Raw genomic sequence first — 16,636 nt, 5'->3', positions numbered from 1 at the left:
TGTCAGGTTTTGTTTCGTGGCAGATCAAGACAGAAGAACCCAATTGCGCAGGCAGGACTCAGGAGGCAAATGTATAAAATAAAAATGCTTTTAATAATAACAATAATAAATCAAAAGGGCTGACATGGCAGCAAAACTTACATGGCCTCAAGAACACGATCATTAGCAGGACAAGACAGGACATACCCAACGACGAACCGACAATGACAGAACTGACAGACAGACTTTATATACACACAACCAAGACATGACACAGGTGACGATAATCAAAACAATCAATTCAGACACAAGGGAGAACAGACAGGGGGAAGGCCCACTAGATGGTGCCATCCTGACAGGTGGGATGAAATATGCTAATTTTTTGGGACAGGCATTTTGGGTTTTCATGAGCTGTATGCCATAATCATCAGTATTAAAACAATTAAAGACCTGAAATATTTCAGTTGGTGTGCAATGAATCTGAAATATATGAAAGTTTCATTTTTATCATTACATTATGGAAAATAATGACCTTTATCACAATACGCTAATTTTTTGAGAAGGACCTGTATGTGAATGTTCCTGTAAAGTGCCCTGAGACAACTTTGTTGTGATTTGGCGCTATATAAATAAACTGAACTGAATTGAATTGAATTCAAGTCAGTGTTGACCAAACCTGGCCTGGAGAAAATAGCCCATGCCTTCATTACAACCTGACGTGATTACTGTAATGCACTTTATGTTGGAGATGATCAGGTCTCACTTTCACATCTCCAGCTTGTCCAGAATGCCACAGCTCAGCTTGTATTTTTTATTTAACTTTTATTTAACCAGCCAAATCCCACTGAGATCACAGATCTCTTTTTCAAGGGATGCCTGAGCCTGAAGGCAGACTAACATGCATGTTTTTGGTCTGTGGGAGGAAACCGGAGTACCCGGAGAAAACCCACACAAGCACGAGAAGAACATGCAAACTCCACCCACAAAGACCCTCGAAACAACCGGGGATTGAACTCAGGACCTTCTTGCTGTGAGGTGACAGTACTAACCACTGAGCCTTAACAAGATCTTGTGGGTTTGAGCATATTTCACTGGTTTTATCCTGCCTTCACTGGCTCCCTGTGGGTCACCAAATAGATTTTAAAATTCTCTTGTTGACCTATAAATGCTGAAATGGCCTTCCACCTTCAAATCTCTAATGAAATTCAACCTTATGTTCCTTCTCAGGCACTATCAGCTTCTTTTGGTTGTAGCAAAAATCAGGTTGAAGCTCAGAGATCAGGATTTTACAGTCAAGGCTCCTAAACTTTGGAGCAGTCTGACACCTGACATCAGACAGGTGTATTCACTTTCTGTTTTCAGATCTGTTTCAAACCCACATCTGTTTTCACTGACTTTTAACCCAGTGAGAGTTGTTTTAGTATTTTATTGTTCTATGTTTATTTTCTTCTGATGCTTTTAAAGTCATTTGTTGTATTGTTTTTTATTTTAATCTGTGCCTTTATCTTTTATTGGTTAGCACTTTGGTAACGACCTGTTGTTTTGAAATGTGCTTTTGATATAAATTTGACTTAACTTGATCAATCAAAAGTCTTGCTTTTCTTAAAGGGATGCACATCAGCCACTGTCTTTCATGCCAGAGCTTTAAAATAAGAGCATCATATTTTGGTCAAATTTTGAAAATGGTAATATCTTGTTCTCCTGTAATTTTCAGATGTCATGGTTGGAGTGTATGTTGTGGATGAGTCTGTTATTATCATATTTAGTTTTTTCTCAATATCTGTGGAATTGTGGCCATTTCTATGTTTTCTAGGTGGGTTAGCTGATGCAGGCATACGTTAGATTGCTTTCAAAAGTTAATCTGTTACAGATGTACATCCAAAGCTCATTTCTGAGCCTTTTTTCAAAATATATCCAGTGTTACATGAAAAATGTTGCGAACGTGCAGACAAACAGACCCACACACAGCCATAGCTCTTGACCTTTGGCAGAGTGATAATGAATTGGTGTTGCACAAAATGTACTAAATACCTGAAAACTGACGGTGTCTTTTCTGTTCTGTATTTATTTATGTTTTATTGCCTTTGTCGATCACGTTCCCTCCTTCAGTTGACACCGTGCTACCAAAGCATCGCTCTACTCCTTTGGCAGAGTGCCAAAAATCCAAGGATGTCTCCTCCTTCTCCTCATCTACATCCTCTCCTTGGGATTCACCAGAAACCCCTTTCCAAGTCCTCAAGCCCACTCTGTCCAGGGCCCAGAGCGCCCCCCTCACCCAGCCCTCTGAGCCCGCCAGTAGTCCCGCTGCTGTCAGCCCTCCAAAGAGTGGAGATGGTTTCTCCTCTTTTGCCTGGTCACAGAACCAGTGGATTGCCTTCAGTGATACCGTGACACCATCGTGCCGTCATGGCCTCTCTGTGACGGAGCTCCAGAGGGTGCGGGCAGGCGCCGGCAGGTCGAGTCGCTTCCTGTCCGATGACTCTGCAGAAGCACACCACAGAGAGGACGGCAGCCTCAGTTTCTCTGATGTCTTCTCTGATAGGGCCACGGCTGCAGCTCCATCAAACAAAATGCACAATGGTAACAAGAATAATGGCTTTAGTGACGTTTTACACAGAGTGTGGAGTTACGTTATATATTTTATGTTCGTTTTTCATGTAACTGTATGCTCTAATTTTACTTTTTTTAAATTTTAAATTTATAATAAAAACTGTATCCAATTATTTTGAACTTTTATTTTTCTTTAAATTGTTTGACTAATGCTTGTTTATCTACCGGTACTCTAATTTACCGTATCTTTTGTTTTGTGTATGACTTTTAAGTTTTACTTAGGAATGTGTGTGATTTGATTTTGTCTCATGATTTTAACATTGAATGTTTTGTTTTTGTGGTTTTGCAATGATGCATGAAGGCTCTGCGTCCACTTTTATAGCCCCTGCTTGGTCATACTTCATTTTCTGTGACTTTTAACCATCAGTAACCAGAAGGACCCACATCTCTTTCTTATGTAGTGCCTGTTCCAAATCGGCCTACGACCCCTCTGACAGCTGGAGCCCTCGCTCCTCCACCACGACCCTCTTCCAGGCCCAAGATCCCTGCTGGAAAACTCACAGGGATCAATGAAATGGTGAGTGATTGCATCATGCTGAATCAAATAATGGGATGGTTGTGGACACGACAAATAGAGTAGGAAATCCTGAGATTTTCCTTTGGATTATATTTAAAGACGATGCATTTTAAGTTCGAGCATCTTGCCGCCTACTTAGTGATGGTAACACAAGCTAAAAATATGATTGTAATATTCCTGTAACACAAAAGCAAGGCCCTTCTATTCATGCAGGGAAATTCAGAACCTATGCAAACCCTTCAAAACTTTTTGGAAACTGCCTCACGAATGCGGTTGTCGCCAACAGTTGCAGCCCAATGAGACTGTTTGTCTTTAAGAAACTTTAAAAAATGGCAACAACTTAAACTGGTTAAGTGTTTTACAGACTTTTTGTTTTCATTCTTAAATTTGTATAACGCAATTTCTTTTAAAAAAATGTTAAATTTGGGGGCGGCTGTGGCTGAGTGGTTAGAGCAGTCGTCCTCCAATGAGAGAGTTGGGGGTTTGAATCCACCAGCAGTCACTTGTCGTGAAGTGTCCCTGGGTAATACACTGAACCCCTCATAGCCTCTGATGTGTGTCCCATCAGTGTATGAATGTGATCTAAATCACTGATTAGTCTCTTTAGAATGATTTGTTCACGTAGCTTTGTAGAGATCTAGTATAGAGCTGTATGAACGGGTACATGAGGCACAGATTGTGGTGTAAAGCACTTTGAGTATCTTGAAATAAGATAGAAAGGCGCTGTATAGGTACAGTCCATTTAAATGTTTTTCTGTCAAATTGATTTTTGAAGATCTTTGTGGCGTGTGGTTACCTTCAGTATGTGTCATCCTGACATGATGGTGACACTTCAGTTTAATTTTGTTCTGTTTGAATCTCTTAACTCAGGGACGACTGTTCAGCTCATCCATATCCTCAAATGCCAGCCCTCCTCCAACTGCTCCTCTTGCCCGGGCTGAGAGTTCTTCCTCTCTGTCTTCCAACGCCTCACTTAGTGCCGGCAACACTCCTACAGTTGGTAAGAAAACTGTTGCTGTTTGAATGAAAGAAGTATTCCCTTCAATTTCTTTCTCTTCCTCAACCTGTCACATATCTTTGTTTCTGCACCCATAACCTGCTGGACTTTCAACTCCCTACTAACACCCCCCCATCTTTCCTTCATTCCTCTCCTTACAGGAGCTGAACACCCCTTTGTTTCCTCTCTCTCCTTCTTGGAGCGAGAGCTCCTCACCTTCTCCCCTTCTCTTCTAAATCAAAGTGAGTCTCACTCTCTAAGAACGTTTCCTAAAGAGACTTCATCTCTTTTTTTGTACCAGTGTTGTGTAGTGTTATGTACAGTATTGTACAAAAAATTTAATCGATTATCAATTTTTTATATATTGTTGGATAATTTTATTATCATCAGCTCATTCATCAAATATGTATGTATGTACGTATGTTTTATTTATTCATTTCATTTCATCCAAACAACAAATATAATACAATTTAAAGAAAAGAAAAAAGATATACAATCACAGAAATAAAATGAAAGGCAGCAGAAGAAGAATGAATTCTTATATCTGCCTCTTGTCCCCAAAATATATTCCAAACAAAATTACTATACAAAAGCAAGATGAATTAATAAAAAAATAAAAAGATAAATAATAAAAAAAACAGCTAAAATATAAGATCAACTGTAAACAATTTTTATGAACTCACATTATACTTAATATTTAAAAAAACAAACAAATTTTTATCATCTTCTTGAATATGTACATAGTTTTGGCATTTTTAATATCAACCTCCAGATCATTCCACAATCTAATACCCTGAGATCTAGTGGATCACATCTTCAGACTGGTGCGACACCACGGCTTCACAAACATCTCCATCCCCTTAAGATAATAATTACTTTCTCTTTTAACAAATTTCCCTTGAATGTTAGTAGCTAGTATGTTTTTGTTGGCCCCATACATAAACAGTAAGATATTGTAATCAACCAAGTCATAAAATTTTAATATCTTTAGCTGATGAAACAATATATTTGACAGATGGTTATAATCTTTTCTGGTAATAATTCTTATGGCTCTTTTCTGTAAAATAAAAATAGGATTTGTAATTGTTTTACATGCTTTACCCCAGACTTCAATACAGTAAATTAAATGTGGAACAATAATGGCATTATACAATAGAAACATTGCTTTATCATTGAATAACTCTCTAACTTTGTACATTACTGCAATCGATTTAGCTATTTTAGTTCTTAAGGTTTTTACGTGAGATCTCCATGTTAGTTTTTCATCAATGATGACACCCAGAAATTTCACCTCATTGACTCTATTAATTTCAATTCCATCGACTCTAAATGGAGTATCAAGCACTTTCTTGTTGTTACTAAAAATCATATAATTTGTTTTATCTACATTTAAAGATAATTTGTTTAGTTGAAACCAATTTTGTATTTTCACAAATTCTGTTTGTGCCATCTTCAACATTTGCACAACATTTTCACCCACACAAAGAAAAGTAGTATAATACTACTTTACTACTTTTTCTAGGTAGTAAAATAAGCCACACAGAAGAATCTAAGAGTTTTCAACGTAGTTTGGGGGCAGAGTTAACACACAGATGTACAAGATGTTACATGTAGCTCCGGTCAAAGGTCTCCCACAGACAAAGAGTTAGGAAAAACTTAAATATCTGTTATCAGACAGAGGAGGGGTCAAGACGACCTCTGCTTCAGCTCACAGTTGTTGAAGGCATCAGAAGTTGTCAGTTATCAGACTCCTCTCTGAGTCGACAGAAACACACTCTTGACTTCACACACATGGTTCTATATTAATTTAACATTAGTCAGTGAAAACATCCATGACCTTTACATACCTTCCCCCATCATATACATTTTTCTTCCAATCAGCCAGGCTTTCCTGCAGTGTTTTAGTGTTTTGATCAACAGTTCTTCAGACTTTCTGATTGTCCTTCAGAGGTTTTCTTTCAACACTGGCTGCTTTTTATCACCCGCCACTGAAAAGTAAAGGCAGACATCATTGCTTTGCCTGTGTCTCTGTGTGTTTTGTGTGTCTGCCTGTTACCAAATAATATCAAGAAGCACTGGTCTAATTATAATGAACCTTTCAGAAAGTAATCACTGGATGGCCATCTACAACCAAATAACTTTGAGTCAACCCTATTCAAATTGGCTTCCACAGACAGATGACCTTAAAACACAAAACTGGCTATAACTGAGTAAATCTGACCAATACTGAGCGGGGAATAGATGTGCTAGTTGCTGAGATTGAGCCCCAGTTCATGTACTCTGAGCTTTTTCTAAGAACTATTTGGACTTAATTTAGTCTGTTTGCAAAGTATCTTGTGAACTGCAGCACTGATTTTATTGAAACTTTCAAGAAACAATCATTGGATGAACCTCTACATTTAATGAATATTTAGACCAACCAAATTAAAGATGACTGCCACATTTAACTGACCTTAAAAACAATAATGACAATAGTCATTTACTACACTTACTCCATGTGCTGCTCATTATTCAAGACTTTTATATTAAACTTGGCCATTACAGTTGGAGTCACTTCTTTTTGCCTGTTAATGAAACTTTTAGATATTAATAATTGGATTTACATCAAAGACTGATTAACTTTTAGACTAGCTAGCTGTCACAGCTAATCAACAATAGGCTGCAAAAACAGCTATATATTTGTTAGTTTTGTGGATATAAAGCTAAAATTTGATGTATTAGTAGCTGAAAGTCAATCAAAACTCATCCGTCTTGACATCTTGCAATAATTGCTTGAGATTTCACATGAAATTAATTTCAAGGTTTAACCAGAATGTTTATAACTCTATCATTTCTTATCTTAAAATGATCTTAATTAAAAACTTAACTTAAATAGAGACCTGAAAGATGCATTTTCTTTTAGGATAGGCACCTCACTGATGCAAGAATTGTCAAACTGTTATCTTTGACATTTTTTTAAATGAATGCAACCAAAACTTTCTGGTCATGCATCTTAAACAAAGTGCATCAGTTTAAAGTTTGTCACTAGCTAAGTTTTTTTTATTATTTGTACACTGGTATATTGTTTGCATTTTGATGCATTTTTCTCTAAATGTTTCTCAAGTCTTTGTTGATTGGTCTAATAAACAAACAATGAGCATTCCTCATTTAATGGTCACCTACAAGAACTGAAACTGATTAAATTAGCAGCCAAAGTCTAAAGAAAACCTTCAGAAAGTCCAAAGAGCTACTGATTAAAATCCATTGAAGAAACAGAGGAAAGTCTGGCCCCTTTAATACAAATATTTATGAAGTGAATCAGAGAAAGTCTTTTGTTCAGGGCTGTTTGTTAGTTTTGGGTACTGTTGTTCCTCTCATCAGAAGTGCAGTTATTGTAACTCATCTACAAACATGTTCAGCATCATCTCTCCTCCCATTGTGCTCTGTGGCTTTCTGTACGTCTTCCGTCCCTCTGTCTGCCTTTAATGTGGCGTAAAGAGGATGATGTGTTTATAGCCAAGCTGCCAACCTTTGAGAAGTGCTGTGAAACACCTGCAGGTATGAAGTTCGCTCTACAGGACCTCCTCTGCATTTGGCAGAAAAACTAACCGCAGACTGTTGTATAAATGGATCACTACATGTGTTGCTTTGTGGTTGTTGCTGTGCTTTCTTGTGTGCTTTTTAGTTCTACACATTCAGACTATTTGTCAGCATCAGCTCTAACATGAAATATTTATTTAAATAATAGTTATGGCTATTTTTCTGCTTTTTGTAGATTTGATATGCTGAGATTCCTCTAATATTTAATCATATTTTAATTAAAGCAACTGTTGCACCTTAAACCAGTTTCTCACTGGGTTGTGGTTAGTTGGAGACACAATTCATAGAAAAAATGCCAATTTTCTCTTGGTATGGCACTGAATTAGCACCTACAGTAGTTTTTGTAGGCATTTAAATGTGACTGCTGCAAATAATGTGCAAGTTTTTCTGTCACAATTCAGTCAAAAAACATCTTAATTATGTCTCAATTTGATTTCAGTTAATTTAGTTTTTTTACGTCTCCAATCAGTCACAATTTAGTTTCATAGGTTGCCAAATCCTCCCAAAAGCCAGTACCTTACTGGGCAGTGACTGGGGACTAGTTGGTGATTGGCGTCTGTGAGGATGTCTCTGAAATGCAGCGGTGAACTGTGACTATGAGGGCTAGGCCTGCAGGTGTAGCAGCCAAACGTGCCGCAGGCGCAGGCTGATTACATCACTACTCAGTTTCATCATCCAGAAACTGAACACAAAGTGCTTTCCCATTTTTTATACATTAAGATACTGTACATCTGATGTATGATGTCATGTTTTACAATCACTAACAAAAACATGAATGTAAATGCCAGCCAACACTAAACAGAAAAAACAACAGAGACAGCACACCTGAACACTTTACCTGAAAACAACAATGTTCTTTTCTGTCCCAAGATTACCCAGCAACCCCTACAGCTTAATGTTATGTTCAGATCCAACATGGCATTTCAATAATCCACACTGAAATTTAACAGTAACCCACAAAACTTACTGTTTCAGTAAAATGTTATCATGTAATGAAACTAAAATGCAAATGTAATATTTAAAATTGATTAAATAAAACTACATGTGATATTCTAACCATTTTTAAAGCAGCAGCAATTTCAGTGAGGATTCTTGAATTTACATGTTGCATTTGAATGCGCCACAAATATTCAAGAACTGCCTGCAGGGCCTTCTCAAAGGCTCAGAGCCCCATCAACAGTTCTGTCGTTTCATTTTCATGTCAGTTACTAAAAAAACTCCATCCATCCATCCATCCATCCATCCATCCATCCATCCATCCATCCATTATCTTCCACTTGTTCCGAAGTCAGGTCGCGGGAGCAGCTTGAGCAGGGAGGTCCAGACATCTCTTTCCACAGCCACCTCTGCCAGCTCTTCTGAGGGGACCCCAAGGCGTTCCCAGGCCAACTGACCATACCATACCATACCAATTTATTTATATAGCACTTAAAACAGCAACAAGGCCAACCAAAGTGCTGTACAAAAGAACACAAACATGCACAGCAGACAGGAAAACATAAAATAGAAATACAGATACAAATAGCAGCAGAAGCTAACTAAAATGGCCAACAGAGTAGAGAACAGACCGGACCAAAACAATTCACACCGTGTTAAAGGCAAGTGAATAGAAGTGGGTCTTCAAGCGAGACTTAAAGACTGAGAGTGTGGGAGCCTGCCGGACACTCAGTGGCAACTCATTCCACAGTCGTGGACCTGCGACAGAGAAAGCCCTGTCACCTCTGAGCTTACGACGGGTTTCTGGGACTGAGAGAAGCATCTGGTCTGCTGACCTCAGAGAGCGCGGTGGGACATATGGCTGCAGAAGATCAGTGAGATAGGATGGGGCGGAACTGTTCAGTGATTTAAAAACATACATGAGAATTTTGAAATGGATCCGAAGGTGAATGGGTAGCCAGTGCAGGGAGGCCAAAACTGGCGTGATGTGCTCTCTATAGCCTGTACCAGTTAAAAATCGGGCTGCAGCATTTTGGACCAGTTGTAGACGAGCAATGGAGGACTGACTGATTCCAAACAGAAGTGAATTGCAGTAATCAAGCCTAGATGTTATAAAGGCGTGGATCAGTCTCAAGGTTCTTTTTGGAGAGTATAGGCTTCAGCTTAGACAGCCGTCTCAGCTGAAAAAAACAGGATTTGACCATCATGTTTACGTGACTGTTGAGTTTTAAGGACGGGTCCATTATCACCCCCAGATTAGTGACCTTTTGTTTCTCTAGCGGGGCTAGAGAGAAAAGGTCAATGTCATGGTTCATGAGTGAGCCACTGGGATGGAACAGCATGACCTCAGACTTCTTCTCATTGAAGCTTAAGAAGTTTAAAGCCATCCAGTCCCAGATGTCAGCCAGGCAGTCAAAAAGAGGCTGAATAGAGCGTGTGCCTCTGTGCCTCAGGGGGAAGTAAATTTGGCAATCATCGGCGTAGAAATGAAAGGGTATGTCGTGTTTGCGGAAGATAGCACCTAGTGGCAGCAGGTATAAAGAAAAGAGAAGGGGACCGAGGATGGACCCCTGCGGTACCCCCCACTGGAGCGCTGTCGATGCCGAACTAAAATCTTTGATATTGACACAGAAGGTTCTGTCAGAGAGGTAGGACCCAAACCATTTAAGGGCTGACCCTGTGATGCCCACCCACTGCTCCAGTCTAGAAATGAGGATCTTGTGGTTGATGGTGTCAAAAGCAGATGTAAGGTCCAATAGGACAAGCAGCACAGAATCATCTGCGTCTGTGGATATGAAAATGTCGTTAAAAACCTTCAGTAGAGCAGTTTCAGTGCTATGGAGAGATTTGAAGCCAGATTGGAATAACTCAAGGATAGCGTGATCCCCCAAAAACTGTTTCAACTGAGACTCCACAATTTTTTCCAGTAGTTTAGAGGTGAATGGGAGTCTGGAGACAGGCCGGAAGTTGGACATGACTGAGGGGTCAAGGTTAGGTTTTTTCAGGAGGGGCTGGACAGCAGCATGTTTAAAAGTCTTTGGCACCACACCTGAGGATAAACTGCTATTCAGAATAGCGAGAATAAAAGGACCCAGGGTAGGAAAAACTTCCTTTAGCAGTCGAGGGGGGACCACATCAAAGGGGGAACCAGATGGCTTCATGCTGCACATTACCTGCTCCAGAGAGGACAGAGAGATGGGCTCAAAGTGGCCAAACACAGCCACGCACTGAGATGGGATGGACAGATCATGAGATGGCGGAGAAATGAGTGCCCGGGTGTTTGCCACTTTTTCTAAAAAGAAATGGAGGAAGTTTTCACACAGCTCAGTTGAGGCTTCCAGAGGTGAAGGCTCACTGAGGTGTAGAACTGAGCTCAGGGTGGAGAAAAGAACTCGGGGGTTGTGGGAGTTGGAGACAATTAAATCAGAGAAGAATTTACATTTGGCAGCTTTAACGGTTTTCTGATAGTGACGCCAACTCTCCCTTAACATTTGAAAAGAAACCTGCAGCCTGTCCTTCCTCCGCCTTCGTTCAGCTCTTCGACACTGCCGCCTAACGGCTCGCGTGACGTCATTCAGCCAAGGCTCTGATTTAAGTTTCGTTTTTCTGGTCTTAAGGGGAGCAACACGGTCCAGAACATCTAAACAGGCAGAGTTGAATTGAGAGGTTAGCTCCTCAGTGGTAAGAGACACCGAGAGCTGTTCGATCCTCTCAGAATTAAAACCTTCATTAAAACGAGCATCAGTGAAACGGTTAATAGAACGCGTACATGCAGGAACGCACGTCTTAGCAGTATGACAAGGGGGGGTGAAGTCAAACAATACAGGCATGTGATCTGAAAAAACATTGTCACCGATTTTCAAATTAAAAACAGAGACATTGCTTGTTAAAACGAGGTCCAGCGTGTGACCATGTTCCTGGGTGGGGCCGCTCACCTGCTGAGCTAAGCCAAAAGAGTCCAATAAATCTAGAAAGTCCTTCACTAAGGGCTTCTCCTGACAGCACACATGCAAATTAAAGTCACCAATAAGCAAAAAGTGAGTGTATCTCTGTGTGATATCAGCCAAAAAGTCAGAGAATTCATTTATGAAGTCCTTAGAACGAGGTGGGCGGTAGACGAGTGCGCACAGAACCGTAGGAGAGTGTCCGAGTTCAAAAACGCTCAGCTCAAAGCTGGCGCGGGACACTGGGATGGACAACTGTTTACAAGCCAAGTTTGCTTTAAAAACTGTTAATAATCCCCCCCGCGCCGACCTGATGGCCGCGGGGCATTGAAACACAGACAGTCCGGAGGTAGTAGTTCCGCCAAGGCGCTGGACTCACCATCAGAAATCCAAGATTCTGTGACGAACAGAAAATCCAACTCCTCATCATTTAAAAAGTCATTGAGGATAAATGTCTTGTTGGAAACAGACCTTGCGTTGATTAAACACATCCTGATGTGGTCCAACACAGGCACAGCCGTGGATGGAGACGCGCGCGTCAGCGGGCGCAGGTTATGAAGAACAGCTCCTCCTGGTCTACTGGTGCGGCGCACAGGTAAACAACTCCAGGTGTTTCCATGGACTGAGCGCGCGGGCAGCTGGCCAGCAGCCGGGCCCCGGGAGCACCACGGGTCAGAGAGGAGATGATCAGATCCAGAGCGAGTCCTGATAGAATAATCCACACTTTGCCTCAGTTTCACCAAAATCCCTGCACGCTTCCCACGACGTCTGCGACGTTTCCTCCATGGAGAAAGGCCAGGGTCACGCAGAAGGAACGCAGGAATCTCAGATAGGTCCGGTGGAGGAGAGTGCTGGCCGCTGTTCAAAAACTCTGCGGGAATTTCAGCAAATGTACGGAGCTCCAAAAGTGCCCGACGATCATACTGAAAATATGACTCGGCACACTGCACAAACCATTGTAAAAGTAACAAAAATAAAATACAAGCAGAGAGCGAGAGACGGGCAGCCCTACACACCGGCGCCATCTTGGAAAAAATGAGAGGCAGTCTTTTTAAACAAACTCGTCATGCACAATTTGACAGGCCTTGGACTTCTCTGCAGACAAAGTCCTGATCAATGACAAATAACCTTCAAACTTGTTTCTGCCTGGAGAAGCAAATTTAAAAGAATTTGATTGGATAACAATATTTTGATGAATACAAAAAGTCAACTGCAAATTAACAAAGTCCATGCTCAATAATCCAGGTATACACTCCAACAATTTTCAGTCATGTCATCTGGACAGTTTTTTTTTTTTTTGTGCTGAAACATTTCACCTTCCATGCAGAAGGCTTCATCAGTCAAGGAAACACACAACACAAAACAGATTCTTCCCCCAACAGCTGACTCCAAAGTGGCACAAACTAGTTATGTTGGTGCTAAGATGGTCTGTTTGGCATGACTGTCGACAATGGAGAGGGCCGGCACCAGAGGAGGGGGTGTGCCAAAGCAACCATCTTAGCACCAACATAACTGGTTTGTTCCATTTTGGAGTAACCTGTTGGGGGAAGAATCAGTTTTGATTTGTGTGTTTCCTTGACTGATGAAGCCTTCTGGATGGAAGGTGAAACATTTCAGCACAAAATAAAAAATAAAAAACTGTCCAGATGACTGACTGAAAATTGTTGGGTTCAACTGCAAAGTAGTTTATAGAAAATAAGAGAAAGTAAGCAAAAAAATAAGAGGACTACATTGAAAATATATCCATCCATCCATCCATCCATTTTCTTTACCCGTTTATTCCATTTTGGGTCACGGGGGTCGCTGGTGCCCATGTCCAGCAATCACTGTGCAAGGGGCGGGGTACACCCTGGACGGGTCGCAAGTCCATCACAGGGCCACATAGAGACAAACGAGACAAACAAACATTCACTCTCTCACTCACACCTAGGGACAATTTAGAGTTACTAATCAGCCTAACATGCATGTTTTTGGTCTGTGGGAGGAAACCGGAGTACCCGGAGAAAACCCACACATGCACGGAGAGAACATGCAAACTCCACCCAGAAAGGCCCCCGGACCGGGGTTTGAACCAAGGACCTGCTCGCTGAGAGGCAGCAGCTCTACCAGTTGCGCCACCGTGCTGCCTATTGAAAATATATATTTTATACAAAATAAAAATTTCAATGCAACATTTCATATGTGCATTATTCTTAGGCCTTCTCTGAAGGCGCAGAAGGCCGAGGGTTCCCCACCTCTAAAATGTTTTGATAGTTTGCAGGAATCATGTGAGCTGCAGAGGTTTGCAGTCATGTTAGTTGAATTATGAACAAGTACAAAAACATTGGTGTGACAAACATTTTCTAAAAATATACGGAGTTGTCTCTGGTGTCGTAAAACCTCAGGTTAGTGTTTGTAATTTTAGAGTGTAATCCAAGGTATAAGGCCTCTGTGTGTCACACAACAAACTGAAGAACAAATGCAAACATTAATGCTGTTCACCATGTAGTCGTCAACAGTCCCAGCCCAGAGAGATACTGGCTTTAAAACTTTTGTTTCTGTCTTTTAATAACATTGTCCTTTCTTGCAGTGATTGAAAAGCTGACATGATAAAATGCAGTGTTTATATAACCTGTGTTCGCAATCAATCCCTCCTAATTCAGACTCTTTGGACTGAAAATGTCATGTGCAGCTGAGCAAACAGACCCTTCACTCTGTGCCTTTTTTCATTCTCAGGAACGTCTCGCGGTCCCAGCCCTGTGACTCTGGCATCCCAAGATGCTTTGCCCATTGCTGTGGCCTTCACAGAATCGGTTAATGCTTACTTCAAAGGAGCTGATCCCGCTAAGTGAGTCTCACATGATCTGCTGCTGCTCAGAGGCCTCAGCATGGACCTGCGCACATGCACATTATTCTCCTGTATTTATAGTTCAATTACATTATCAGAGTTCTGCAGTTTATTGATTTTTACAGCATATTTTCTACCCAAACAGGGCCTCGGTCTTTACCTCCCTCTCTCTGTACATTAGTGGAATGTTTTGCTCGAGTCTTGACACCATTCTTTCAGGATGGATAACCCATGTAAGGCAGATTATAGTCTGAGGCAGAGAAAACATACAGTCTTTTATTGGTTAACTGCAGTTAAATTGCTGCTGTGCAAAAGGCTTATTTTTCCAGAGATTAGCAAATGGAACATTTCATAAGCAATGCAGCAGAGACTCGGTGCAAGGTTCAGACCCATTGTGGGCCAAGACCAGGGCCTCATCTGGTGATAGACTGACATTTCTTACAAGCTACATTACACCACAGACACATGCGGACATACAAAATATTACATACTGACTTAAAACTGGAGGTCAGTCTTATGGTTTACCTTCAGACCAAGCAAATTTAGAGAAGGGTTTAATCTTCTTGTTTCTTCGTTGATCAGTAGATGAAAAACACTTACTGACAAAAACAACAACAACAAAAAAAACAATCACCCAGACAGAGAGGTTGAAATTAAATGAAACTTCAGGAGTTGAAAGGTTATGTATCAATTTACATTCAATACAATATCAGATCAGATGAATAACAGAGTTGTCAGTATGCGTGATCAGCTGGTTCCAGGTCAGCAGGGTGTGGCCCCGTCAAGGTGTTCATAGACACATAGTTTGTGTGTTTACAGATGGGACCAGGGTTCTGTCTCAGGAGGGGTAGGACCAGCAACATTGATAACAATTGACTAAGCATCTCTGCTTCCTCCAGTTGTTCAAAACTGAAGTCAAAATGTCTGTTTTTATAGACGTCACCATATTGTATTTTTTGGATGCCTGCCCTCTCGAGACAGGGGACTGTACCATCGATACAACAGTCCCGCCTACACACCCTCCCAGATTGCTGTTAGTCTGTGACACTGGCAATCACAGTGTAACATGACCCTTGTCCTAAAGCCTCAAATAACTCGTTGAAACTTAACTTGTTTTTTAAAAGGAATATTTAACGGTGCCATCTTTATCAGGACTGTGGAACTTTCTGGCAGCGTTCACGGACAGTCTCACCGCCTTTGTCGGCCTCCCCCCCCTACAAAATGTCTTATGTCTATCTAAGCAATAAGGGCAGCGCTTCACAATGAAGCTGCAGCCTCCGTGCACGTCCGGCTACCCTTGTTGTAGCTGCACTGGAATATATTTTCATTGTGCTTAACTGTGCAATGACAATAAAGTTGATTCTGATTCTTGAGCATAAAACAGCAAAGTAAGAACTACTTGAATCAACAACATTGGTGTAACATCTGTACGTCCCCACATTTTGATGAAACATCTGTACATTCCCACATGTTGATGTAACATCTGTTCGTCCCCAAATGCCGGTGTAACATCTGTATGTCTCCACATGCTGGTGTAACATATGTACGACCCCACATGCTGATGGAACATCTGTACCTCCCCACGTGTTGGTGTAACATCTGTACGTCTCCACGTGCTGGTGTAACATTTGTACGTCCCCAAATGTTGGTATCACATCTGTACGTCCCCAAGATGCTGGTGTAACATCTGTACATCCCCACATAATAATGTAACAGCTGTACATCCCCACGTGTTGGTGTAACATCTGTACGTCCCCAACATGCTGCTGTGACTTTTTTACGTCCTCACATCTTAGTGTAACATCTCTAGATCCCCACATGCTGGTGTATCTTCTGTACATCCCCACATGCTGGTGTAACATCTGTACATCCCCAGATGCTGGTGTAACATCTGTACATCCCCACATGCTGGTGTGACATCTGTACGTCTCCACATGTTTGTGTAACATCTGTACGTCTCCACATGTTGGTGTAACATCTGTACATCCCTACATGCTGATGTAACATCTGTACGTCCCCACTTGCTGGTGTAACATCTTTACGTTCCCACATGCTGGTGTAACATCTGTATGTTCCCACATGTCGATGTAAAATCTGAACTTCCCCACATGCTGGTGTTACATCTGTACGTTCCCACATGCTGGTGTAACATCTGTACGTTCCCACATGTTGGCGTAATATCTGTACGTCTCCACATGTTGGTGTAACATCTGTACATCCCCACATGCTGGTGTAAAATCTGTACG

At 41.2% G+C, this 16,636-nt stretch overlaps 1 protein-coding gene across 1 annotated transcript in view; it reads left to right on the top strand.

Moving 5' to 3' along the window:
* fcho2 (FCH and mu domain containing endocytic adaptor 2) overlaps positions 1-16,636 on the top strand; it is a gene marked incomplete at its 5' end in the record, with an annotated part of 149,371 nt that overhangs the window by 112,649 nt on the left and 20,086 nt on the right. Inside the window, 3 exon segments of the mRNA XM_037692381.1 lie at positions 2,991-3,106; positions 3,977-4,106; positions 14,279-14,390. Of these exon segments, the coding sequence (XP_037548309.1) occupies positions 2,991-3,106; positions 3,977-4,106; positions 14,279-14,390 (358 nt within the window).

This window comes from Nematolebias whitei, chromosome 18, assembly GCF_014905685.2.
Source record: "Nematolebias whitei isolate Nwh7 chromosome 18, NemWhi1, whole genome shotgun sequence".
Taxonomy (NCBI): Eukaryota; Metazoa; Chordata; class Actinopteri; order Cyprinodontiformes; family Rivulidae; genus Nematolebias; species Nematolebias whitei.
This window is presented reverse-complemented; position numbering and strand designations above follow the sequence as displayed.